Source organism: Triplophysa dalaica, chromosome 5, assembly GCF_015846415.1.
Source record: "Triplophysa dalaica isolate WHDGS20190420 chromosome 5, ASM1584641v1, whole genome shotgun sequence".
In the NCBI taxonomy this organism is placed as follows: Eukaryota; Metazoa; Chordata; class Actinopteri; order Cypriniformes; family Nemacheilidae; genus Triplophysa; species Triplophysa dalaica.
The window spans coordinates 18,711,078-18,737,937 of NC_079546.1; the positions used below are offsets into that span (position 1 = coordinate 18,711,078).

The window sequence follows — 26,860 nt, forward strand, 5'->3', positions numbered from 1 at the left end:
GGTACCAGGTTCCACACTTAACACAGACTATAGGAGGTGCAGTCTACACCCTCCTAGTGGTTACAAATGTATCTCTGCTCTTCAAGTATCTTTTGATGCAAAAAAAATAAAAAAAAAAAAACTTCTGACTTTCTCAGAAAAGAAAAAACTCACTTCAAAGTCATTCTCTTAACAAAACAGTTGACTCTTAGACATGAATTGTCATTTAGACTCAAGACTTAAACATATTCCTGAACAACTCCACTACAAAGTTAGTTCCTTGAAAAATAACTTGGGCATCACTGTGTGAATCAATTTTCTGACTGTCAATTTCACAGATAAGTCTTTTAGGGGCCTTAACTGATCTCCCTAATCGTGTAGTGATAGGGCCTGTATGTGTACTTGTGGGCTGTTTGCAAATGACAGGGGCAAATCTATTACCAGGTTCTTGCAAACAACTGGGGTACTCATTTGGCTTGAATGCAGGTAAACTCTTTATACTCTCAGCGGGTTCAGGAACATGCTCAGGTTCTGGACTGTACTGATCATTGCCAGAGTTCTCAGGAATCATCTCATCAGAAATGTCTGACACTCCACCAGAAGTGGCATCCTGCATATCGTCACTGTCGTGTGTTCCATCCATCTGCAGTAATCATTCTGATGTCTTTGAAACAGGATCAGGATCATCCATCAGAGCGGAATCGAGAGCACTGCCACGGGTAGCACCAGTGGAATCTGATCGAACGGAGTCTTTCTCACCATCATCCCAGGATAAGAAATTCACAGGAAGCAACAGATTTCTGTGAACTACTTTTTCTTTGCCAGTCTGAACATCCTTAATCCTGTACACATTAATCTCTGGTCTCACTGATTGAATCTCATACAAAACAGAGTCCCATTTGTCCGCAACTTTCCTTTTGCCTTTCTCTCCACGGTTTGCCAGCAAAGCTCTGTCTCCCACTAAGGGTGAACCTCTGACCTTCCGATTGTAAAGAGCGGCATGGCGGTTCTGCTCTTTAAGACTGTGTTTCCGGGCAATTTCTGCAGCTGTGCTCAGATCTCTTCTTAGCGCAGTGACAAACTCATGGTGGCTGACCACCCTCTCATCACAAAGGACATGCTGAAACATGATGTCGATCGGCAGCCTCGGGATACGCACAAACATAAGATAAAAAGGAGCGAACCCGGTTGTTTCATGCACAGTACAATTATAACTGAAGGTTAATGTTCTTAGAAGCTGTGGCCACCTCGCCTTGGATTTCACTGGGAGAGCTCTGATCATATTACCCAGGGTCCTATTGAAACATTCTGCCAGACCGTTACCCATAGGGTGGTATGGTGTGGTGTGCGATTTTTGAACACCAGCCATCTCAAGCAAGTTCTTAATGATTTTGCTTTCAAAATTTGCACCCTGGTCTGAATGTATTCTCTTTGGAAATCCATAAATGCAGAAGAGGTCATTCCAAAGGCGATGGGCAACTTGCTTAGCTGTCTGGTTGTGACAAGGGAAGGCATGAGCCATCTTAGAAAAATGATCAGTCACTACTAGGACATCAACAACCTTCCCTGAAGTCTGCTCAGCACTCCAAAAGTCTATGCATACTAGCTCCATAGGCTCAGATGTGCGAATATGCTCAAGGGGCGCACGAGCATTTAGCTCTGGAGTCTTCCCAACAACACACCTGGCAGTTTTTCACATAAAGCATGATGTCTTTACTCATTCCTGGCCAAAAGAACCTTTCAACTGCGAGGTAGAGAGTCCTTGCACTACCTTGATGTCCAGCTGAGTCATGAACACCTCGGAGAACGTCAAGTTTCAGAGAATCTGGTACAACGCATTGATAGAGTTTTTTATTCATCAGTCGATCCTTCTTTACTCTGTACAGCACATGATTACGAATCTTTAGCTTTTTCCAGTGCTTCAAAAGGTTTGTCACAGAGCTAGGTTCCTTTGCTTTCTCACTCTTTGAAGGACGTTTATGTCTCAGAACATAATTGATGACTCTACCGACTATGTTGTCCTGCTCTTGGAGATTTGCAAGTCTGGAAAACGGGATTGCAACAGATGGATCTTCATCAGGGAGCTGAAGTGACGTTGGACTTGACATGGGCAATGGGCTAACTCCACCATCGCAGTGAGCACTCAGAAAAGCAGAAACTTCAGCAGCATCAATGGATCCAGAACATGAGTTATTCACGTCATCCTGCAACTCGTTCACAGTTTCGTTGTCACTGGTAGCCTGCACTTTCTGACAGTTGTTAGTGACACGGAAGGCATCTTGCACGGTTCCAGTAACAACACCATTTACCTCATCCAAGAGAGAAATGTATGGTTCTTACAACAGACGATGGCTGACACAAGATTTGACAAAGGGCTCTCTGCTCAAGGCATCTGCAACAACGTTTTTCGTGCCTGGCACATACTTCAGGTCAAAGTCATATGCAGCGAGCTTCGCCACCCATCGTTGTTCACACGCATCCAACCTGGGTTTGGTTAGAATATAGGTCAAGGGGTTATTATCAGACCATGTAGTGAAATGTCTTCCTTTTAGCCAGTGGCTAAACTTGTCACAAACGGCCCAGTTTAAAGCCAGAAATTCGAGTCTATGTGCTGGGTAGTTCATCTGAGACTTAGAGAGTGTTTTGCTGGCAAAAGCAACTGGACGTGCAATTTTCTCTCCAGGGGGCACCTGAGATAACACAGCTCCTATGCCATCAAATGAAGCATCAACAGAGAGAATAAAGGGATGACTGAAATCTGGGTGAGCTAGAGTCACACTGTGCAGCAAGTCTCGCTTTAAAGTTTCAAAAGCAGTACAACACTCACTAGTCCAATCCTCAGGTGAAAGCTTCACGACACTGAGTGACTTCCTCATCCGACCACACTTCCTCTGAGCTCGTTTCTGTGACTGACCTGATAGGAGACCAAAAAGAGGTTTTGCCTTAGCTGAACAGTCTATAATGAAATGCTGGTAATATAAAATCATACCCAGGAAAGATCTGATCTTCTTTTTAGAAGGGGTTATGCCATCTGCCTCTATGAGGTCAGCAGTCTGGATGTCACTGATCACCTTCACCTTTTCTGGGTCGGTCTGGACACCATGTCCAACAGGAAGAACGCAGATTGAGAACAGGCAGAGGGCTGCCAGAACCCACGCTCTCTGGAACAAACCTGTGCCTGGTAATCAAGATTACTTGCAACTTCAAAGTTGCTGTGGCTTGGAACCCTTACACTGTCTGACTTAAATTAGCACATGGCCGTTTCAATGTAAAGCCGAGCCTGGAGTCTCCAGTGTGACATGCAAAGCAATGTCAGAAGTGGGATTCGAACCCACGCCTCCAGAGGAGACTGCGACCTGAACGCAGCGCCTTAGACCGCTCGGCCATCCTGACAGTGTGGGCGTACAGCCTCTCAGTAATCGTGCACGCGCGTCTTTCGGAATGGACCCTTAAATGTGGCCGTTCAATGGCACACAGGCCATTTAGAAATAACGTACCGCTAGGAGCGCGATTCCCAGATAGAGGGGACCTTTCCTCCTCACTTTTCGACACTTCACTCTTCGATTTGATGCTGATTCATAAACCATGAGATCTTGTTTCTATTTTTTGCAAGAATTATATATTTTAAACCAATTGCATTAATGATCAGCCTGTTAAGAGCATTTCCTAATGAACACTGTTTTAATTGGGAAGATAATTTAGAATCTGTTCTGGTATAAATGGCAGGGAACGGATGCATTTTTAGTAGCTTTGTCAGTAATTTGCTCGCGATGAGTCCATTTAAATTGTTACACTTTGTTTGTATGTTCAGTAGATTTTACTTCAAAAAAAGAACATTGACCGCTTTAATTGAACAGCCCTGATTTATGGAAGGAAAGACGTACTGCATCGGCAGAGTGAGGGATGAAGCACGGGCCCATGCGGGGGCTGTCGTGTGGTGCGATGCTTGCTTCTGGGGAACAGGAAGGGGTAAGGGAAGCATGCGAGGGAATTTTTGGGGAAGGGAAGACATTCTGTGGCGGCAGAGTGAGGGAGGAAGCACAATACTTCCGGGAAGAGGTAAGGGAAACATGCAGCGATTCAGCTAAGGGGATGAGAGACATTCTGCTACGGCAGAGTGAGGGATGAAGCTTGGATCCGAGATTGCATGAGGACCTTTTTGGGCAGCAGTGATTGCCACGCCAATGCGGAATGAATGGGTGGAGAATGGATCCGCTGGAATGCCTAGTTGTAACAGAACCGATTTTAGATGTTATATATGAACCAAAAACGAGAAGCAGGGGGATCAGAATCGTCCATGAAGAGAGGGTCAGATGAAGATGTAACCTGTGACGTCCTGAGGGGATGTATGCTGCCAGGGTTTCAATGGCTGGATAGGTTAGCCGATGACCTTGTCTGGCCTGGTCTGTCTCGCTTGCTTGCTATGCTTGATCAAGAACGAGATTGTGTCAGAATGGAGTATGGACAATTCAGAAATGTTAAGATGAACTGAAGGGTCGAAGTGAGATGTAGTACTGAATTCCAATCCTTGCCAAGATTAGAGATTCATTTGTTTAGGACCTCTAAGGTGATGGGTTGTCTGGCATCTCGGGGAGTGGGTTGGGTTCTCTAGATGGCCTTGAGGAACATGGATGTCTGAGAACTTCCTATGTCTGGGGAAGGTACGTTGAACATCAATTGTGAAAAATTTGATCCCGCTCAAGTAACCTTTGATGGAGCTGGCTTGGAGATGCTTCGTGTTATTGAGGAAGGAGATGAATGACGTGATGGAGAGGAGGGAAGAATCCGGGAAGGGGATGTTGTATGAGAGGTGAAACGTTTTGAAGTTTCTCCAAGCCGTGAGGTATGACCGTTGGGTCATGTGAGAAACGGGTTGGAAGATTTAAGTTTCTGGAGAGGGTTATCAAGGTATTTAGAGGATGATTTAATTGAATATTAAGGCCGAATAGGGAGGGACCGGCATTGGTGATTTGTCTGCCTCTGGTGCAAGCAGCCTGAATTTCTGCTAAAATCTGCGCCCTGGTGCTGTTAGAGACCGGAGAAGGTTCCAGAACCTGAGCGTTTGAAGGCATCGGCATGTGGACAGCAGTCGCCAAAGAATGCTGAGGCGTTGCCTGAGTCGCAGAGATGAGGGTAGTTGTGGCTTCCGCTGGAGCAGCCAACTGGTGCTTCCTCAGACCGGTGACGGCATCCTGGCAAGCGACGGCTGTTAGTAGCGGATCCGCTGGCCATGAGGCGGGTGCTTGGGTAGGTGGAGGAGTGATGTTTAGTGGGTAAAACGTGACCGGACAGTGCTGTTTCAGGCCAGCTCGAGCTGTACTGGCGGTTGCTGTGCGAGGGAGCAGGAACAGTCCCGTCTGCCTCCCAACCGGAGAACAGCTGGCATCGACGATGGCTCACCTGGAGCACAGCCTAGCCTAGCCGACTTGTGGAATGCTCATGTATCTTCAAGTTTATTTTGTCGCACTGTGTGGGTCAAAAAACAATTAATTATTTCAGAGTTAACTTTGTGACTGCGTTGCGATTCCAAGATGCGGTTGTGTTCAGGTTTGCATACGAGATATCATAGAGATCTTGCCGTTAAGCAACTGGTAAATATACTGGTGTGTGCCCCGTTATGTAGCTTAACCCTACAGTTTGTAACAACCGCCACTAGATGGCGCACGATCAAAACAACAGGCCGTAGCTTGAGGAGATCTGTTGTCTTCACCGCTGACGGCCATCAGTCAGACGGGAACGCAAAATCATGTTAGCGTATTAAGTAGAGCAATAAAGTTTATGATTATGTTGCATATATTTGTGGTCCATAAATAAGTTACTGCTTGAAACAAGCTTGTTGCTAACTAGACGCTGGACACTACTTCCACCTTTGTCCACTACACTGTGCTCATGGGTTTCTACGTCAGACAGGCGATAACAAACACGATTTACAAGTTGATAGAGTTATTTGAGATGTAGTAAATACTCTGTTGAACAAAGTATATATGAAACACTTGCTTGTGGTTTGGGGATAGTTTACTGCAAAATTGTTACAAACTGCACCTTTAAAGGTAACGGGTGCGTGCGTTAATTGGGCAAGATGTAAATGGGAATGGCACCCTGTGTAGAAACGTATCCCGTTGCATGATACGGACAATTTTGTTAACTAGCAATCCCTTTCGGAAGTGTCGATTATGTTACTAATCTCCGGAAGTTTTACAATAGTATGACTGACGTTCGCTGAACGGAACGGTGCCGTGCTAGCCAGCGATATGCCAATCTTGAGTGCAGTGGAGCCGCGGAATGACAGTGGAAAAATCTAAATATATTATTAAAAGATTGTACTCACCCAGCTTCTTGCGTGACAACGAGTTCGGCTGTTCAAACAATAGTAAAGTCAGTTTATAATCATGTACATTCTCATATATTGTGAAGTATCGGAATTGAGTCATAGAATTTGGGGTTGATTAGTGTCAACATTGCTGCATGGAACGACAGACTGAATAGTTTCCCCCAAGATTATTGCACAGCCATTGAAACGTTAACGTGTTGTCATTGAGCGTATCTTTATTGGATTGGGTCGAATCACGGCGATCTTGTGAGCCGTACTAGCATATGTTTACTGGTGCCGGTGTCTTAATGCTCGTTCCCCGTTAGCAGCGAGCTAGCGTTTGCAATTAGCCGGTGTTTGGCAGCGAGCTAGCGTTTGCAATGAGCCTGCGTTTAGCAGCGAGCTAGAGCGTGCCGGCAGCAATTGTATGTGGGAACGAACGGGGTGACTTGCGCGACGTAAACAAGCGGGGATACGGAATCGCTTCCGGAGTCTGCGGGAAGATAAATTTGGAAATGTTGCCTCACGGATCGGCCCTGCTGCGTGACTGCATCGTTTTCAAACCCGTATGATCCCTTGAATACCTTTCGTCCTTCCTGTGATGTCTAATCCTTTAGAGATGGGTTCAGGTAAGAATCTTTGTCTAGTTATGTGCTGGTTCGCTTGAGCTGATGGGGTAGAGTCTATGATTGCTGATTGCGAACCAGCCGGTCTTAATTATATGCTCTGGCTTCTCCCGAACTTTGTTAATCTATAGTCATCTATTAATATCATATAGCGAACAGTTATGCAGGGATAATGCAATGATGTATTGTTTGCAGGGCTGTTGTCCAGTCCACTGTTGTCAAGTCCAAGACCAGGACTAGTCGAGACCAAGTCAAGGCCGAGTCCAACGAGGTTCGAGTCCAAGTCTAGAGAGGTTCGACTCCAAGTCAAGACCGAGTCCAATTGAAACAGTCAAGACAGAGACAGAAAAAAATCATGACTACAAGACCACATATTTAACTACTGACCTTTTATGTGATGCAAGCGAAAGCATATCTTCTATTCAAAGACAATAATTTGCATTATTGTTAGCTATGATCAAAAAGCAGATAACATTTTTATTTACAAAAAGTTTCCTTTTAAGCACACTGTCGATAAATTCTTTATGGTTTATGAAACCAAATTGTATTGTGCCGCTGCTCGCTGACATCGTGCCGGACGAATGATTAATGTTCTCTGGTTTGCGCCTCAGACGAATCGTTCATTTGAACCGGTTCTTTCTTTTTAGTGAACTGGTCGAACCACTTCAGCTGAATCGTTTGTGTTTCAGCTTCTCCCGTAAACACTTAAAGGACATCTCGGGTGAAAAATGATCCTAGGGGTAATTAACACATCATTACCGAGTAGATCGTTCTCTGGGATGCCAAAAGTCGATCCATGAACGCTTTGCTAAGTGCTGAACTGTGACTTGGAATCTCATGGAATCTCATTGTTCGTGGATCGACTTGTCAAGACTGTTTTCAAGATGGCGGATGTATATGCATAATGTACTGTCTTTATACAGTATCTTCTTATTAAACTGTTTGTACACTTACAAAGTTCTTAGTGCTTCGGTTTGCATGTAGGGACCCTCATTATGCTACCGTGTTAGTGTGAGCCTATTTTGAGCCTTGTTAGTGATATTAACTAGCGATTTAATTTTACTTACTCTGTGCCCCATATACTAGCGCTATAAACTAATCTGTTTTCTAGAGATAAAACTCCTTACATTCGATTTTCATGAAAACGCATACCAGAGAACGATCTACTCTGTAATGATGTGTTAATTACCCCTAGGTTCATTTTTCACCGGAGTTGTCCTTTAATACTATCCACAAATTAATTAAGTTATCACTTTCTGGCGTGCATGACAGTCCCGCAGACTTGAACCAATATACCGAAGTTATTTACATCAACAGCACACACTGAACTGCTGTGTGAAGAGAGAACTTATGAGCAAACACAGTTCTCGTTCTTGAGTCGAGAGTGCACAACAGTTTTCAAAATCATTAGTTTTCGGATCACAAGAATATTGATCTATCCATGTTTTTGGTTTGAAGGAGAAGATAAAACATATATTGCTGGACTCTGACGAGACCGACTAGAACATGTGTCGAGACCAATGACCAAGTCCGAGACAAGTCAGAGTGCAAATACCAACGAGTCAAAGACAAGTCCGAGACCATAAAAAAACTCGAGACCGGTCGTCTGTTTTCGGAAATAGTCATACAGCTGTATCTATCTTTTATAAATGTGATCAAATTAAAAACTCTTTGAAGATATGAGGTTCGTAAGACCACTCTATAGGTACTCAAGATTAATATGAGATTGGAAGAAACTCCGTCTTAAACCGGATCTTTAAACATTTTAAGAGTGATGGCACAGAATCAGTGTGTAACAATACCCTAAAGGTCATTCCATACATGCTGAGCCAAGTTAGAAAAAGCAGATCCACCCAACTTTAAAAATTGGCATTTTAAATTCAAGTTTGAATTCTAGACGCTGGTACATGTCAATATAATAAAAATATATAGTTAAGGTTTAAAAATGTATCCTTAAACTCAGTTAATTCCATTTTGTCATATAACTTCATTTATAATGATGTGTAATTTCAGAGCTGACTCTGTCAAAAGCACCAAGTAAGGACAGAAAACACAAGAAACCTTCAACAATATGTCATTGGATTACGTCATGGAGCCAGTGAGTGGCTCTTACAAACACACACACACCTTGTTTTCTGCAAATAATTGTGTTTAGTTGATGCCCACATTGTATTTATTTATTTATTTTCATTTAAGCATCATGTCACTGCTTAAAATGAATGAGAAATGTGCAATAAACTTGTAGTTTTCATGTACATTACACAAATAATATGCCATTAAAATCAAATTAAACTTTTCTACTATGACTGAAGACTGTTTTACTGTTTCTATTGTTTGTTTGTAGATTTATACAGCTTATTTGTGCAGTTACATGCTTCTGATGAGTTAATCATTGATATGATAGATTTCACAATATGCAACATTCGCCTGAGCGTGCATTCATCTCTTGTATGGCTTGCATCTGTTCTCTATGTTGCTTCATCATCATAGCAATAGACTCCTCGTGTCTACTGTTGGAGTTTTGTAACATCTCTGCAAACTCTCTAGCTCTGTTACTCTCAGCTTCAGTGTTCTGTCTCTTGAACTCTTCAATCTCTTGTGTCATCCTGTCTGCCTTGTCCTTAAAGCCCTTTTCCAGCAGAGCAGCTTGCTCCTTCAGTTTACTGTCCATGGCACGCTCAGCCTCCTCTTTCTGAAGCCTAATCTCTTCATCCATCTTCTGCTTCATCTGTATCATCCTCTCTTCATTACTTCGTCTCTCTGCTTCCATCTTCTCCACTAGTTGCCGCTGCTCCTCCTCTTTAGCTTTGATTTCCTGGTTCAAGAGGGCTGCTTTCTCTTGTTCCTCTGGTCATTTATTAACAAAACAGAAAGAAAACATGGTTTACAAAAACACAAATAGTTACAAATTGAACTGATTTTGAATAAATCAAATATAGCAGTACTGATCTTGACCACATTGATACTGTTCTAATAATGGCATGAATAGCCACCCTAAACTCACGGGTGAAATTCTTTGACCCTTGAAAAATTATGAGGTTCTATCTGATTTATTTTGTCAAAATTCACATTCGTAAGTGTGATGTTTTTTTAATGTTGTGGACATTTTGGGACTTAAAAAAAAAACTCAAGTCAAATGGAATGCAGAAACTTTGAAGCTCAATATCTTAAAGGTACAGTTTGTAGAAGTCGCCACTAGAGGGCGCACGATCAAAACAACAACAATCGCATAGCTTGTTGACGCTGTGTAGAAGCGTGGAATGCTGGGATATGTTGTCTTCAACTCCACCGCTGTTTTAAGTTTTATAAATGTTCCGTTTAAAGAAAATAATTTTATTTCATTATAATGAATTGGACCCGAATAATGGAAGGTTTAAAACTAAATTAATAGTCAAAGAAGTTCCAGTAAATGACCAATTTGATGGTGTGATAACACTGCGCAGTTTAAAGTGTTCAAATCAATCGTAGTAAAAGTTATTTTAAACGTACCCACAACATTTGCAATAATAATAGACTACTTCCGCATCTGTCTAAGAAAGTGTCACGCGGTTGCTACGTCAGTAAAGGCGGTAACAAAGGGTAACGTGGATATGAAGCCATTGACAGGCGACTAAACAGCTCCGGTCCACTGTTTAGAACGCCGATTAACTCAGAATTTAAGGTGGCAATTTGGTGCTACTTTTCGTAGCATTTTCAACCGTATCAGCTGTTACATCATCTTGTCCATGTGTTTCTTCGTTCAACAGCACAAGGAACCTTTTGCAAATTCACAAAACTGGGATATTAGGATTTGAAAGCTTCGAGACTCTCACCCTTAATAATTTTTTCCTTCTCAGTCAGTTTTTTGTCAGCCTGCAGAATGGCTTTAGAATCCACAGACTTCTGTTTCAGAAAGTCCTTTAGGACCTCTTCAGCCTATCATACAGAAACAATTGATAATTATGACAACAGTGATGAAAGTCTTAATATTTCTGTCATGTGTATAGATAATGAACATATAACCTTGACTTCTTTATTGCTCTGGCTCTTGTATTTCTCCACAATATCCTCCAGATCATTGCAGAAGAGATCATAGCCACCAGGTTTGGCATAGAACCCTTGCTTGAGTTTTTCGGTCATTGTTGCAGAGAGGGATGACAGAAGATTCTCACAACTTCTCTTCGAAGCTTGCTCATTATGGCTAAGGTATCCATCAAATAGATTATTGATGTTTTCCTGCAAACATAACATTTTAAGAGGACCTTTAATTTATGCAAACTCTGACATCTGTTCATGTCATTGTACTGTGAAGAGATCTGGCCTACCTCTAGAGATTTTAGGTACTTTCCATCAGTGTCTCTGAAAGAGCGTTTCATGAAGGTTTGTGTTGCCATGCTGCTGAGATGTTGGTGTTCAGTGGACACATCCTTCAGTTCCAGGGGGAAGGACGTCTTCAGTTTTTCCATTCCACTCTTGTACACTTCGAGCCCCTCCTTTACTGCAGCTTCATTCTCAATCATAGCCATAGCAATCACAGCATTCTCCAGACATGGTACAGCCCCACTAGAGATTGTGTCCACATACATTTTTGCCAGATTACCCAAAACTTTAGAGAAGGGAAGAAGATCAGAAACACAATGATAAAGAAAAGAGAATCACAACTGAAAGATGAACAGTTTATAGTAGATATTTTATTTTTTACTTACCCCTGCCAGTGACTGTGTATCCATCTTTCAGCATCTTCACTTGGCTGTCCTGAAAGACATACTTGCAGAAACAATTTGTGACCTCCAAGAATTTCGAATCAAGGTCAGCAGGATCCAAACTCTCCAGACAAGACACATTCTCTGGAGTAGTTGGAAACGGGAAAGTGAAGCATGTCCTAGAAGGGAAGAATTGTTGGATGCACTCCCTGGGCAGATTGTACTCCATTACTTTTTTCGAAGTGCCTAGAAAAGATGAACACATTCTGTAGACCAGTGTTTCTTAAACTTTTTCTGCGATTCCCCATGGGGTTAGGAAAGGGTTCGGAGCCCCACCTGTACCCAGTCGCCCCAACAAAATGGTAAAAATTTTTAGGTCCACTGTCTGTCTTGGTTTTCTGCTGGTGCCAAATTTTCCAGTTTTCTTTTCATTCCATGTCACAAATTTATCCATTGCTAACTTTTATACCTGCTACCGCCTCTCCAAATTCAAAATTCTGACATGAAATCACTCTTGTATGCTACTATGGTTCCATGTGACATTTACTTTGCAGTCTGATGTTACTCTAGGTAAGGCTGACATTTAAATGTGTTGTTGTATTGTAAAGAGATAAAGGAATTAATAGAGGTGGGCACAAAAACTACCAAATTTCCTCCCGTTTGTTGCGCCACACTTCTCATGTCTCTATTCCCCACCAGTGAGGTCCGCCCCACACTTTGAGAAACGCATCTTTAGACCCTCACTTTTCATATATTATGAAACTTAAAGTACTTTCTCCATAAATTATGACTTTGAGTAACACAAAAAAAACATTTTGGGAAATATTTTGACCAAAACTACTCACACAAAGTCAGTGCGCAAATAATTTGAGGGAATTTTAGGATTCTTTTAATTACCATGTTTTAGCTTTAGAGCAAACTCTAAGTACTCATTCTCTGTTGCATCTTTGCCATTGATCTTAAGCTCAAGGGTAAAGTCTCTCACTGCCCAGATGAATTTAGGGAAGAACTTCACAAACTGGCTTGAATCGTCTGCTTCCTCATCTGATGATTTGATCTTAATGCACTCTGTTAGTTCAGTAACATATCTGAGAGTTTGTTCAGGCATGAAAACAAAGCAACTGTCAAAAACAACTCAAGATGCATTGAAGAAAATATGTTATTCCTTAGGTAAGAACATTTAAAACACTTACTATCCCAAAGCCTAGCTATGTAAGAAACCATGCCATTAGAAAAAGGCAATTGAAGGCAGACCATGAAAGTTTTTGTCATATGTGACCCTGGATCACAAAACAAGTCTTAACTTATTCCCCGCCAGCCTTTTTAAAAAAAAAGTTGACAGCCTACGCCAGCGTTTTTTAACATTTTCACCCAACTTAAAATGCTCACAGTAAATTTTCTGAAAAGAATATATGGACAAACAATATGTCAAATGAAAAAACAGAGTCTCAGCTTTTAAACAAAAGAAACCATATTCTTCTATCTTAATTTTTTCGTCTTTTAATCACTCCGTAGATGTGGGTATGTTTCTTCAAAGATGCATCATTTTGAATAAACAGCTGAGATAATTAACGTTTTTTGTCAAAGATTGCGCCCAGATTACAGAACAATCATTAAAAACCGCTAAAACATATAAATTCTAGGTTCTGCGATTCTGTACTTTTTTCCTAAGGTGTGTCATAGCACTGATTGCTGTAAAAACTCGTCTTTGGCGGGGAACCGTCTTTTTATAAATGACGAGATAACTACTGCGCTGAAAGAGTTAAGTTGCACAGGAACATGAAGCCAAAAATACATGTATGGGTCAAAATTATATATTTTTCTTTTATGCCAAAAATCATTAGGATATTAATTAAAGATCCTGTTTCATTAAGGTATTCTTTTAATTTCCTACCTTAAATATATAAAAACTTTGTTTTTGTGAGTGGATGACCTGCCACAGTGCCCCGGATTTACATCTTCAAATGCAATTTTCTCTATATTATTTTTTTGCACTCTCAGATTCCTGAGTTTTAAACGGTTGTATCTCAGCCAAATATTGTCCTATTCTAACAAACCATTCATCAATATAACACTTATTTATTAATCTTTCAGATTATGTACCCTTACATATGTGCAGCTTCACAGGTTCGCCTTTTTTTTAATAAAGGTATGCGTATTTGGAATGCTGTCAGGGGCGTGGGCTCTCGAACCAAGAGCACTCCCCCCATGTTCCTGCGGGAGAAGTGGGCTCGAGGAGAGGCGCTGGGTTGTAGGAGGGATGCTGAAAGCTGTAGTGAGAACGCAGGTAAGACAGCTTTGTCTATTTATAGGAGAGCTCGCTTGAGCTGATGGGGTAGATTAAAGTTACATAAAGTGACATCTCATTGCTGTGACTACAAACTGATCTTGTATTTGCACAAATTTGTAAAATATATATAAATGATTGTTAAAGTATGTGGATTGTCAGAAGGATACTGCAGCTCCTCAATAGCCCTGTTGTCAATCGTTCCTCGACTGTTGTAAACAAGAGTGCTGCTCAGTAACACAGCCAGACAGAAGATATTGGTGTCATGCTTTGAGTCCCCCTGTCAAAGAGACAATCATTGGGTTAGAAACAACATTAAAGCTCAAAGATTGTTTATGGAGTACAAGATAGTGACTGCAAATATAGAAAGGATTTCAGATCTAAAGGTACTTTTGATTGGATTGGAGTAAAAAAAAAAACGTAATGGGTTTTGTTTATAGAGTTATTGTTTAATGCAACTGACTACAGCGTATGGTTCTTTTTATTCATGCACTTGTTCTTGCAAATAAGTATTTGGTGAGGTAAGGTCCAATTTATTTGTCTCTTGTTAGTCAATTGGGTTGCATAGTTAGCCCTTCAAACTTTGATATTTAATGCTACTTGTGTTTTGGTAGTTTGGGTGATATGTCACCTTGTCCACGTCTCCAAGTCCCTCAGTGTCCAGAAGCAACAGAGTGGTTTCTTTTTTGGCGGGGTGGGGCACACACCACATCCAGATACCCTTCGTCTTGGACTCAATGGTGCTGCCCAGTGCAAACCCTGATAATGCCACAACATCAATAAATGAATAAAAAGACATTGACTTAGAATTATGTTTAACTGAATTATGTTTAACTGAACATAACTGAATTATGTTTCCCTTAAGTGCAAAATGCTATCAGTGCTGCATGTGAGGGTTTACCTGTTTGTTTCCCAGCGAGACGATTCATCAGATAGGACTTCCCGGTGCGGTAGAGACCCACCACAGCGACCACCACCACCGGCTGCTCAATCTTCTGCAGGATCTGCAGTGCTGACTCCTGTACACACAGCTTCCCATCTGACGTCGTGTCAATGAGACAAACCGGTTTGTCCATGTTCACTGAAGACGGAGCTACACATTTTTTATTTTTTTTTATTTCTATTGAGCTAAGATTACTTGAGAGATATTTCAGTAATTCAATAGTGCACAATACAGTAATATCAGTTGTGTAACTTTGTCTTTTTCAGTTTTGGGAAAATACATTTTTAAACACATATTCGTCCATACTCGTAAAATGAACACATAAACATATTCACAACAAATGATTGAAGAACACTAACGGCTTTCATATTGAGCTAATACTACTATCTATAACGACAAGTCAATATAAATCACACAATAATAATAATTATACAAATAATACAATAGTGATAATAATAATTTGTTGACTCAAATTGACTGTAAACTATTAGAAAATGTACAGCATTCATAGCAAGAACCGTATAAATAGACCGAATAAAGGAATGCAACTTACATTTATTTAACTTCAGGAGCTCTGATTCGTACAAGTTGTGGCTTGAACTGTATTATTACCTGTTTATCTTAAACAGTCTTCAAGATCCAGCCCCCCTAATTGTATCTGGTCTGGAGAGAGTCAGGGATTAATCGTAGTCTCTCAGTATCTCTCTCAGATTATCTTGTTTGGCATTCTACTAACTGAGCAAACAACATTGTGCTGTTTAACGATTTGTTTCACTTTCACAATCAGCAACTGCAACATGTGATGCAAGAAGCTCACAGAGTTGTTTTTCTTTCTTCTTTCTGCCCCTTTAAAAATGTAATTACTTTATTAGTTTCTTTATATACTTTTCATTTATATTCATAATTCTTTTACTTATTTATTTTCACTCTTTCATTTACAAACAAACCACTTGTTAAGTTAGGAGGGTGTAAATATTTAACCTGTGTTGCAAAAGTCACATGAGGACAAAAGCTGAATAGTAACATTCCATAAGAAAAGTAGTTCACAGCTTATCACTGTTTCTCTCTCTCTTTATCTCTCTCCCCCCATCTCTATTTTCTGGAAATTCAAAAGGTGGCTTTTACTCAAACTGTTAGTGATAAAATGTGTTAAATGTGTTACTTTTAGAGACATAAACTTCATGCATGCACCTGATGTCAAATTGGTAAAAGGTCTATAGAGGGGAGATTTCAGGCTTTCACTGTGTGCTGTCTTATGTAGGTAGAAACAACAATGGGCCAGACGGCTCTTACAGGAACAACAACTTTATTGAAAAGAGGAAACTGAACAGGACAAATAATATAAACCACATGGGGAAAACCAACATGAAAAAGTACTTTAACACGATGAATACAAACATTAAACCAGATCATTTAGAAAACATTGCAACAATGTAACCCTGCAACTGAAGCTTCTGAGATAACTTCATTCACTATCAGCATTAATTCCGGCTTTTACGGCAAACACACTGAGAGGTGTTCATTCACTCAGACAGCTTTTCAAACAACTGTCAACTGTGATTTATTTTGTTACAGACTCCAAAATAAGCACAGATCTTTAATAGCTGTAATAATTTCATATTTCATCTGTACTTTCATGCAAGGTTATGACTTTACACAAGTATTATTTGATTGAGTAATATCCACAAAAAAAAGACCTTCCTGAAAAGACAGGCAAAATAACCCGTGAAACGATACATAGTGCTTCAAAATGCAGTGTCATCAGTTTGACTAAAAAAAGAAAGAACGTTAAGTGCAGTTTTTCGCACTATTTTACACGTGGTATGGAGCAGGCGTACATATTTTATTGATGTACATAATTACGAACATTTTCATGAATCCGAAAATTTACATTAAATGTAGTTCTGCTCGTGATAGTCATGTTTTGTATTCCATTTTCTACCGCTTATCCGAACTACCTCGGGTCACGGGGAGCCTGCGCCTATCTCAGGAGTCATCGGGCATCAAGGCAGGATACACCCTGGATGGAGTGCCAACCCATCGCAGGGCACACACACTCACTCATTCACTCACGCACTCACACCCTACGGACATTTTTCCAGAGATGCCAATCAACCTACCATGCATGTCTTTGGACCAGGGGAGGAAACCGGAGTACCCGGAGGAAACCCCCGAGGCACAGGGAGAACATGCAAACTCCACACACACGAGTCAGAAACGGGAATCGAACCCCCAACCCTGGAGGTGTGAGCCGAACGTGCTAACCACTAAGCCCCCGCCCCCCCCCTCATTTTTTGTATATGTTGTCAAAAATAATAGACATTCCTTGAAATTCAGTAAGACTATTAATTCTGAATTCAAAAACTTTAAAACACATTTTACTGTATACAACATCCAGATCTTGGTCTGGGTCTGTTATTAATGGCTTGCATTTGGTGCTGATGCTGCTGCCTCAGCGCCTCCATGTTCTGTGCGTTTCTTCGCTCCTGATCTGCTATCATCTGTGCATAACTTCTTGAAGTTCTCTCCTCTACCTCAGCATTCTTCCTCTTCAACTTGTCTATCTCCTGAGCCATACTATTAGCTTTCTCTTGAAAGCCCTTCTCCATCAGGACAGCATGCTCTCTTAGCTTACTCTCCATTGCAACTTTTGTCTCCTGTTGTTGGAGGAACATCTCGTCTTCCATCTTCTGTATGACCTGTCTCAGTCTTTCTTCATTATTCTGTTGTTCGATCTCCATCTTCTCCTCGAGGTGACGCTGCTTCTCTTCCTGGGCCTTAATTTCTTGTTCCAGAAGGACTGCCCTCTCTCTCTCCTCTAGTCAAGCAATATAGAAGTGGTCGACAGGGTGAAACATGTGAATAAAAGACCAATCTAACACAGATCCCATGTGTTTAACATACACTGAAAAAAAATGATTCTTGAGGATTAGTAAATATTACCCATGCAAATCAGTTAAATGTTATTCACATTTATTAGGTAGCAAAGTAAACTATATGCAAACTTCCTGAATCTACTAAATAAAAATGAGGTTACAATTTGCACTCAATTAGATTGAGTGGATTTTATTCTATGTTTTGAATTAAAGAGTAACTTCATTTATCAGATATGAGTCATGACACACTAAAAGAAATTAGATAAAGTCTATCCAATATTTCTCAATATGAATTACTTATAAAAATGGAGTAATATTAGTTTATATAACCGACAACAGTTCATCTACTTATTATAAATTATAAATATTGAATAATTAAACACTACATAGGACTTATTCCGAGAAGCTTGAATTAACCTACAAATGATCAGAAACTGGAGATCACATCAGTTGCTTTTATTGACCAAATAACAAACGTCTACTAAACCCCTTTTTGACAATGAACACAAGATTCATTTGGTGTCACCATTATTGTGATCAGTGTTCACTTTAGTTGAGCTCTTGACTCTTACATTTATGCATTTGGCAGACGCCTTACGTTACATTATAATATGCATTCTATCTGAGTAAGTGGAGCTCTCCTGTTGTTGTAGAACTGCTGAACATTTGGCAGTGCACACCATCTGATATTTCACCGAGGTTTTTTTTATTCGGATGTTCTATTTAACATCCTAGTCGCAGGCGCTGCTAAAGCACTCCCAGACGCGCAAACGTGGGAAGCGAGCCGGCGCGGTAATCAGGCTCAGAAAGCGTGACTTTAAAACTGCGCTGCCTGGCATACATCTGGCGAATCTGCGCTCTCTGCCAAACAAAACAGACAAACTTCTTCTACTCTCCCGAACAAATAAAGGACTTTTCAAACTCTGCTGATTTGTTTCGTGGAAACGTGGCTGAATTACTTTTTCCCAGACAGTGCGTTACATCTGCCCGGCTACCAGCTGTTCAGAGTGGACCGCAACGCAGAATCAACGGGAAAATCGCGGGGAGGTGGGGTATGTTCCTACATCAATGAAATGTGGTGTACAGATACAACAGTGATGAAGAAGATGCACTGTCTCGACCTAGAAGCACTCTTCATTAACTGTAAGCCCTTTTACTCGCCGAGAGAGTTTTCCCCGTTCATTCTCGTGTGAGTTTACATTCCTCCGCAAGCGATCGCTGATCACATCACGGACACAGAGCAACAACTTCCGGACTCTATTATCATTATAACTCTATTATCTTGGCGACTTTAATCATGCAAAACTTACACTCGAGCTGCCAAAATATACAGACAACACATCACATGCCCTACAAGAGTCAAAAATATTTTGGACCATTGCTTCACCACAAAAAAGAATGCATATCGCTCTGTCCCTAGAGTAGTTTTAGGACTGTCTGATCACTGCCTGGTACACCTTATCCCATCCCATCCAAACCTAAAATCTAAAATCAAACTAAAATCTGCCAAACCTGTGGTAAGGAGTGTTGAAAGATGGACCAACAAAACAGAGCGGGCCTTACAAGCCTGTTTCGAGTGCACCGATTGGAGTGTTTTTGAAGCTGTTACCACCGATCTGGATGAGCTCACACAGACTGTAACATCATACTTCAGTTTCTGTGAGGATTTGTGCATTCCTACTAGGACTTGCTTAAAATACAACAATGATAATCCATGGAGAAACTACTCTAAAAAGTTGGAAAACCAGTTTTCAGCCAATGACCCTGCATCTGTGTGGAAAGGCTCAAAGACATCACTAACTAGAAGCCACCATCCCCCAATTTTGCAGGCAATCAACACCTGGTTAATGATCTAAATGACTTTTACTGCAGATTTGAAAATGCTCACTTAACACCTCACACCAACTCTGACATTCTCTGTACACAACACCTATCACCTCCAGTCACCCCACCTCCTGCACTTCAGATCAGTGAAGAGGATGTGTGCTCAGGTCTTTAGGAAACAGAAGACAAGAAAAGCACCAGGCCCAGATGGTATCTCCCTAGCCTGTCTTAAAGGCTGTGTTATTCAACTGGCCTTCATCTTCTCAAAGATCTTCAACAGATCACTTGAGCAGCTGTCTGTCTGGTTCAGTCATAACAACTTGGAGCTGAACACGCTTAAAACAGTGGAGACGATTGTGGACTTCAGGTGAACCTTTTACTACAATAGTCCATCTTACTTTTACTTGTACATATTTACATACACACATAACTTTACTCTCTAAAGCTTTACTCTTATGTTTATTGTATTGTATTTCTTATTTTTTTATACCCATTAAGCCCTTCTTTAAATCATCTTTGTAACTGTATTCTATTGTTCGATGGTCTCTGTGTGTTGTTGCTGATTCTGTGTACTGGATGCTCCTGTCACCGAAGCAGATTCCTTATATGTGCAAACATACTTGGCAATAAATCTCTTTCTGATTCTGCTTCTAAGTGTAATCTGTATGCACAAATTTCTACACATGGCACATGTCGTGGTAACATTACTTTTAGTCATTTCATTGCAGAATCTTTCTCAAACCTATAACACTTTAAATAATACTCAAATATATATAAAATGCATTAACTTATATTATGTATCACATTATACTACTGCAACAAACACAGAAACACAACTGTGATTGATAAAAGATAAGTAAGTTAGCTCCCTGCAAGAGTCAACTAAAGTGAAGACTGATCACAATAATGGTGACATCAAATTAATATTGTGTTCATTCACGCAAAGGGGTTTTGTAGACGTTTGTTATTTGGTCAATAAATGCAATTGATGCAATCTTCTGTTTCTAACCATTTGTATGTCAATTCAAGCTTCTCTGAATAAGTCATATTTAGTGTTTTATTATTCAGTATAATCATTGATAATAACCAGATGAACTGTTGTCAGTTATATAAACTAATATTACTCCATTTTTCGTAAGTAATTAATATTGAGAAATATTAGGTAGAGTTTATCTAATTTCTTTTAGTGTATCATGACTCATATCTGATCAATTTAGTTACTCTTTACTTAAAAACATAGAATAAAATCCACTCAATCTAATTGAGTGGAAATTCTTGCCTCAATTCTATTGAGTAGATTCAGGAAGTTTTCATATAGTTTAGCTTGCTACCTAGTATATGTAAGTAAAAATTTACTGATTTGCATGGGTAATATTTACTAATCCTCAAGAATCCTTTTTCGGTGTATGGTGAAGACTGCAGCCCTTAAAATGATCTTGGCCATGACTGACTTTCCCCTTTCTACTTGATGTATGTATACTATAGCTTTCTGATTTTTATGTTAAAATGTTATTTTTTAAGCATACTATGTGAGTTGAAAACAGAAATCTTTTACCACATATTCTCCTTTCATTTTCAGTTAGTTTATCATCAGCCTGCAGAATGGCCGTGGTAAGCGTAGCCGTATGCTGCAAAAACTTCTCCAACACCTCTGCAATCTGTAAAAGCACACAAGAAGTTAAACTTAATACTAAGTAATATATAGATAATTACCGCTTTATAGTTTGATCACCTTAAATACATTTGAAATGTATAGCATTATAATGGCATTTATACATTTTAACAATAAACAATATTGTCATGATTGTAGCTTTGTTGTGTGGATATCACTATAAAATGTAAGATTTATGACCTTGACTTCTTTATATGCTAGCAAATTGTACTGATTCACGATGTCCTCTAGGTCCCGGCAGAAGAGGTCGTAACCTCCTGCTCTGGCATAGAATCCTTTGTTGATTCTTTCCGTCATTGGTTCAGAGAGAACTGACAGAAGACTTTCACATTTATCCTCAGAAGCCTTCTCGTTGTTGGAGAGATACCTATCAAACTGATGTCTGATGGATTCCTATAATAGCACACAGATAAACAGAAAGGATACCTCATTTTGTGGGGTTAGCACATTTTTATCGAATTAATTAGGAGGTTACTTTTACTCAAAGCACCTTACGTATTCGAGGCACCATTGCGGTTTATATTTGCCTTTTCATTTGGTAAAACCAAATTAGCATAACAGTTATTGTACAAAAGTTTGTTATAAGAAAGTTCCTTTGGTTATTTATATTTTTGACAACCTATTAAAAACATTTAAATGTCCGTTTTATTAAATGTTAAAAGAAAGTTTCCAGCTAACAAAAGTCACCATCATGGTGATCAGTGTTTGCCTGATTTGGGCTCTTGACCCTTGACTTACATATTATGGATTTCGTATAACGTTCTCTTAAATACGTTTATTAGCGTATGAAAGCATAGATATTTTAATTATTTATTTCATCCGCATTTTTCTTTTCTCTTTCTTTAGTGCCAGACATAGACCGATTCAGTTTATGTTGCTGTGAGAAGAGAAGTTTCAAACAGTTCAAGAGAGAGTGATTGATAGCGCAATGCGATCGTTTCAACCCAACAATAGGCGATATACAGTTTAAGTGTGACTTGATGTGTTTATTGAATTTTAGTTCATTTAATTTTTCTTTACTACACATTTTGTTGAATGTCAATGAAGTTGAATGTCACTATTATATTTTATATTTACAAAAATACTGCAGGTATATTTTAGGAGCCTGCTTGATTTGGGGACGTTTTACTTTTTGATGAATGTTTTTGTTTCTGAGGGTCTAGACTACATGCAGCTACTGTCAGCTACTGTGACAGCTACTGTCACAAAAAAACAGCAGTGAATGGTGTTATAATGAAAAAGTTTGATCGCAATTATAAACAGAAATATCCATCCCTACTACTTGTTAGGTATGTTATGAAGCATATTTCTGGTTTGACCTGTTCATGAGCTGGAGCTAGTTGTTTAAGACCACCATGTGACCAGCTCAAACCAGCTACCATGCTCAAAACAGATGCTGTTTTTAGCAGGGGTAGCTAAAACTTCTTCTAGTTGCCAAGTGATCTACATTTTTTGCAGGATGTAGTGACCTGTCTAGAGGCATTAAATGCCGAGAAATAAAAACAGTTGAAATATTCTCTGTACTGTCTGTGATTCCAGATTTTAATGGAATATGAATGATTATGAATGTGACTAGAAAGACCAATGGTTCAACAGAGTCACTTCTCAGGACACTGAAAACCTCACCCTTCAGACAGATGTGTTGTTTTGTGCGTCAAGTCTGTTTTTGCATAAACTAGACTAGACTTTTTTTTTTAAATATAAGAACAGGTGGTAGTAAGCTTAGGACATGCTCACTTCTACTATTGCCCTAAAAATACAACTTCCATGTGAAAGCATGTCATAAAATGATGTGGTATACCACCTCCCTACCTCTAAAGATGTCAAGTACTTTCCATCAGTGTCTCTGAATGAGCGTTTCATGAAGGTTTGTGTTGCCATGAGATTGAAACACTGATGTTCCGAAGTGATTTCATTCAGTTCCAGGGGAAAGGATTTCTTCAGCTTCTCCATTCCACTCTGGTACACCTCAAGCCCCTCCTGTAATGCAGCCTCGTTCTCAATTGTTGACAAGGCAATCACAGCGTTCTCCAGACATGGCACAGCCCCACTAGAGATGGTGTCCACATAAGTTTTCGCAAGATTACCCAACACTTTAGGGAACATAAGGAAATGAGAAATTTGAAAGCAGCAAATGACAGGTCGCTGTGATGCGAATAGGAAGCACTGCCTGACATAAAATATGAAGAGACTTAGATCTACCTCTGCCGGTAACCTTGTGTCCATCTTTTAGATTTTTCACTTGGCTGTGACCAAAGATGAACCGGCTGAAATAATCAGTGACTTCCAAGAAGGGTTTTGAAATCTCAGCTGGGTCCAGTGTCTCCAGATAAGAGACATTGTCTGGGTTCGTTGGGAATGGGAAGGTAAAACATTTTCGTGATGGAAAATATTTACGAATGCACTCTCTTGGCAGGTTGTAATTCATTACTTGAACTGAGTTGCCTTCAAGACACAATGAAATACAAAATGAAAACATTACAATCAAAGAAACTCAATTTATCTGGAAAAACAAAGTTGATAATGGTAAATGACCTTGTATATTAATGTCACATGGAGCTAAAATAGGGGACTGTGTATAAAGCTCACAAATTACCTAAAAGCATATTTTAGTAAGTGTTGACAGTCAAAGGTCATTTTGTAATGTGAAACCTAACTTGATCTTTCATGACTTATGATGACCTATCTTAAAACATAAATACAGGTAGTAATAAGCAAGTTGCAGAAACAACCTCTGGGTGTTTTTTTAGGGAGGACAGGCTTTACATTTTACCCAGTTTTAGTTTCAGAGCGAACTCTAGATATTCATCATCTGTTGCGTCTTTTCCATTGATGTTTCGTTGCAGAGTGAAATCCCTAACAGCCCAGATGAAACTGGGGAAGAACTTCACAAACTCCGAATCGTCTACAACTTCATCAGGTGATTTGATCTTGATGTACTCTGTTAGCTCAGTCACGTATCTGTTAAGTGCGATGTAAGGAACTGTTGGAGTTTCACTATATGCATCCATATTTAAAACCAAAATTTCAACTGAGTACAGGTGACCAGTTTGTTTAATATGCATTTGTAGTACTGAATCATACTGTCATTTAAATGCATGAAGAAGTTTAAAAAATATAATCTACAAACTCTAGAAGTAAACAAAATTGACTACACTTATTAATTTACAATGAAAATCTAATCATGATCAGAAGGATACTGCATTTCCTCTATGGCCCTGTTGTCAATAGTTCCTCGGCTGTTCAGGACTATAGTGCTGCTCAAAAGAACTGCCAGAGAAAAAATCTTTGTGTCATGCTTTGAGTCTCCCTAGAACAGACGTGACGAATTGATTAGACCAGAACCCAAAACAAACACACAGTTCCTGAAATTTTAGTGGTCTGTGATTGCATGGGTGTAGATTTGGTTTGTACATGATGTGCTTTCAGTGTAAACCACACATACATTTTTCATGAATCATTGTATACATTTTTGGGAATCGTAATTGTAAGTTTTGATTTAAGTTTGATATCCTCTGGAAACTTTAACAGCGAAGTAAGGTAATACCACTACATATTTTATATAAAATATTCACTAAAGAAAACTGTATGTGTTTATGACCAGTAGTTTGTTGTTGCAGATGTCACCGTAAAATATTGAGCTTTCAGTATGGTTAAAACCTTTGGTCATTTTGTATGATGAGGTTTACCATTGCATGACCATATACAGGTATGAATGTATTTATAACCGGTCACACCTTGTCCACGTCTCCAAGTCCCTCAGTGTCCAGCAGCACCAAAGTGGTTTCTTTTTTAGTGGGGTGGGGCACACACCACATCCAGATACCCTTTGTCTTGGACTCAATGGTGCTGCCCAGTGCAAACCCTGATAATGCCACAACATCAATAAATTAATTGCTCATAACTGTATATTTTATTTCTCTTAAGTGCAAGATGCTATCAGTGCTGCATGTGAGGGTTTACCTGTTTGTTTCCCAGCGAGACGGTTCATCAGGTAGGACTTCCCGGTGCGGTAGAGACCCACCACAGCGACCACCACCACCGGCTGCTCAATCTTCTGCAAGATCTGCAACGCTGACTCCTGCACACACAGCCTCCCATCTGACGTCGTGTCAATGAGACAAACCGGTTCGTCCATGTTCACTGGAGACAATGCTACAAAAATGAACCAGATTACCACCCAGATAGCAAGCAACCATTGAATCAATGCTAATAAATTGTTGATAAGTCAAAGTTAATTGCATTGAATTAATGTCACTTTTGCAGCCGCAATTTTTTATTTATTTCAACATATATGTATTATTGTGATCAGTGTTTGCTTTAGTTGGGCTCTTGACTTGTGAGTTTTACTGTTAAGTTTTCTTTTTATGTCCAAGTGTTAAAAAAAACGGTGATTTTGACACATACAACAAAAACACTTTAACTCATACAGACATCAACACTTATGAAAGTAATTCTGCACAAATTACACAAGATCAGGTCATCTGAAGCTGCAGCAATATATACAGACATGTCAGTAGTTCACTCATATACACAATTTTACCATTGTTAACTTTGTTGGTTACACATGTGATGTCAACATACACCATGTTTACATGGTCATACAAATAAACAGGATAACCATAACCTTACCTAAAGAAACAAAAATGTAATGTTTCTGTTGACTGTAATATGCTGAAAAACATCTACTGCAGACATTCATAAGAGCTGTACGTATGTTATAAAATGACTTACCTTTTTGCTAAACTTAACAGTTATTGTTTGCAGGTTGTGAAATACTAATATTCTGATATTTTACTCCTTCAGGTTCAGCCAGTCTGGAGTGAGTTAAAGGATGTCCATGTTCTCTTAGTATCTGTCTGACTGAGCAAACATAAGTTTGTTTAATTTGGTTTCACTTTTCAAGTCAGCAACTGCAACATGTGATACAAGATACAGGAGGGTGGGGTAGTCTCCAGAATGTGCAAACAGACTCAAAAAAAGTTGAAATGTCTGCTTTTTCTGTTTCACACCATACCACAGTGACATTTTGTATATTTTATCTAAATAAATAACACATCTTTAATTCCAATAATAGCTCACTTCGGAGTATCAGGGATAATAAATAATATGTGTTATTGTGAATTATTCATGCATGACGCTCACAAAACAAAGGTCAACATGTTAACTGCGTACAGTAAAATGTGTTTAAAAGTTTATATGGTTAAATAAGAGAGGCCACAGAAGGAATGGCCAGCTGCAAAACATTCATTGATATTAATCAGTTGACACAGTTTTCTCTATTTCCATGTGTCCCAATCCATATAAGATCCATCCTACACTGAAAAAAAATGAAACCTTGAATTACTTCAACTTTGGACAAACTGAAAAACATTACTGTAATTTGTGATAGCCAATTTCCTCACTTTATCTCAAGTTGTGTTTTTGCTTTAAGTTCACATTCTATATAAATATATGTATTTTACCAAAGCCAAAAAGGTAAAAAGATTATTTATTATGAATGCCATATGCCATTTTTAACACACAAACAAATATGTTTAAAGGTTGTTTGTTTTACTTAATCAATATAGTTTGTCAAAAACACATTTATATTGGTTTCATTGTGTAATAGTGACATAAATAGGCTACTCTTTGACATAAGTCCATCTTAGTCCATTTGTG

The 26,860-nt window shown here is 39.5% G+C and overlaps 2 protein-coding genes and 1 non-coding gene across 8 annotated transcripts; all 3 read right to left on the reverse strand.

Moving 5' to 3' along the window:
• Positions 1–3,289: 3,289 nt before the first annotated feature.
• On the reverse strand, positions 3,290–3,372 carry trnal-cag (transfer RNA leucine (anticodon CAG)). The gene has a single exon. It is a non-coding gene; the product is annotated as a tRNA-Leu (tRNA).
• Positions 3,373–9,059: 5,687 nt separating this feature from the next.
• Positions 9,060–15,572, reverse strand: LOC130420914 (guanylate-binding protein 1-like). 5 transcript variants are annotated; one of them, XM_056748453.1, is made up of 10 exons: positions 15,440–15,572; positions 14,786–14,977; positions 14,516–14,643; positions 14,055–14,164; positions 12,495–12,685; positions 11,601–11,843; positions 11,220–11,500; positions 10,918–11,130; positions 10,728–10,830; positions 9,060–9,762 (listed from the first exon to the last, which is right to left on the reverse strand). In XM_056748453.1, exons 2-10 carry the CDS (start codon positions 14,958–14,960, stop codon positions 9,323–9,325), a joined length of 1,884 nt encoding a protein of 627 aa, XP_056604431.1. In that variant the 5' UTR covers positions 14,961–14,977; positions 15,440–15,572; the 3' UTR covers positions 9,060–9,322. The 5 variants fall into 5 exon arrangements, with proteins under 5 accessions (XP_056604431.1, XP_056604430.1, XP_056604432.1 ...); XM_056748452.1 differs by having other exon boundaries at positions 14,786–14,965; positions 15,381–15,547; XM_056748454.1 differs by having other exon boundaries at positions 14,786–14,923; positions 15,381–15,546.
• Positions 15,573–16,133: 561 nt separating this feature from the next.
• LOC130420287 (guanylate-binding protein 1-like) lies at positions 16,134–26,072 on the reverse strand. Of its 2 annotated transcripts, XM_056747458.1 has the most exons (10): positions 25,934–26,072; positions 25,163–25,354; positions 24,937–25,064; positions 24,400–24,509; positions 23,973–24,160; positions 23,402–23,644; positions 23,012–23,292; positions 21,380–21,592; positions 21,083–21,185; positions 16,135–17,645 (listed from the first exon to the last, which is right to left on the reverse strand). In XM_056747458.1, the coding sequence occupies exons 2-10, from the start codon at positions 25,335–25,337 to the stop codon at positions 17,206–17,208; spliced, it is 1,881 nt and encodes a 626-aa protein (XP_056603436.1). In that variant the 5' UTR covers positions 25,338–25,354; positions 25,934–26,072; the 3' UTR covers positions 16,135–17,205. The 2 variants fall into 2 exon arrangements, with proteins under 2 accessions (XP_056603437.1, XP_056603436.1); XM_056747459.1 differs by lacking the exon at positions 25,934–26,072 and having other exon boundaries at positions 16,134–17,645; positions 25,163–25,352.
• Between the last annotated feature and the right edge of the window lie 788 nt (positions 26,073–26,860).

What these genes read in the sequence shown, in the direction of transcription:
- LOC130420914 (XM_056748453.1), bottom strand. Translation starts at nt 14,960, where the DNA reads ATGGACAAACCGGTTTGTCTCATTGACACGACGTCAGATGGGAAGCTG. An exon ending in ATACACAGTCACTGGCAGGG is followed by an intron (nt 11,501 to 11,600) that starts GTAAGTAAAAAA and finishes CCTTCTCTAAAG; the next exon opens with TTTTGGGTAATCTGGCAAAA. An exon ending in AGTACCTAAAATCTCTAGAG is followed by an intron (nt 11,131 to 11,219) that starts GTAGGCCAGATC and finishes TTATGTTTGCAG; the next exon opens with GAAAACATCAATAATCTATT.
- LOC130420287 (XM_056747459.1), bottom strand. Translation starts at nt 25,337, where the DNA reads ATGGACGAACCGGTTTGTCTCATTGACACGACGTCAGATGGGAGGCTG. An exon ending in TCTCGCTGGGAAACAAACAG is followed by an intron (nt 25,065 to 25,162) that starts GTAAACCCTCAC and finishes TGGCATTATCAG; the next exon opens with GGTTTGCACTGGGCAGCACC. An exon ending in GACTTGGAGACGTGGACAAG is followed by an intron (nt 24,510 to 24,936) that starts GTGTGACCGGTT and finishes CGTCTGTTCTAG; the next exon opens with GGAGACTCAAAGCATGACAC.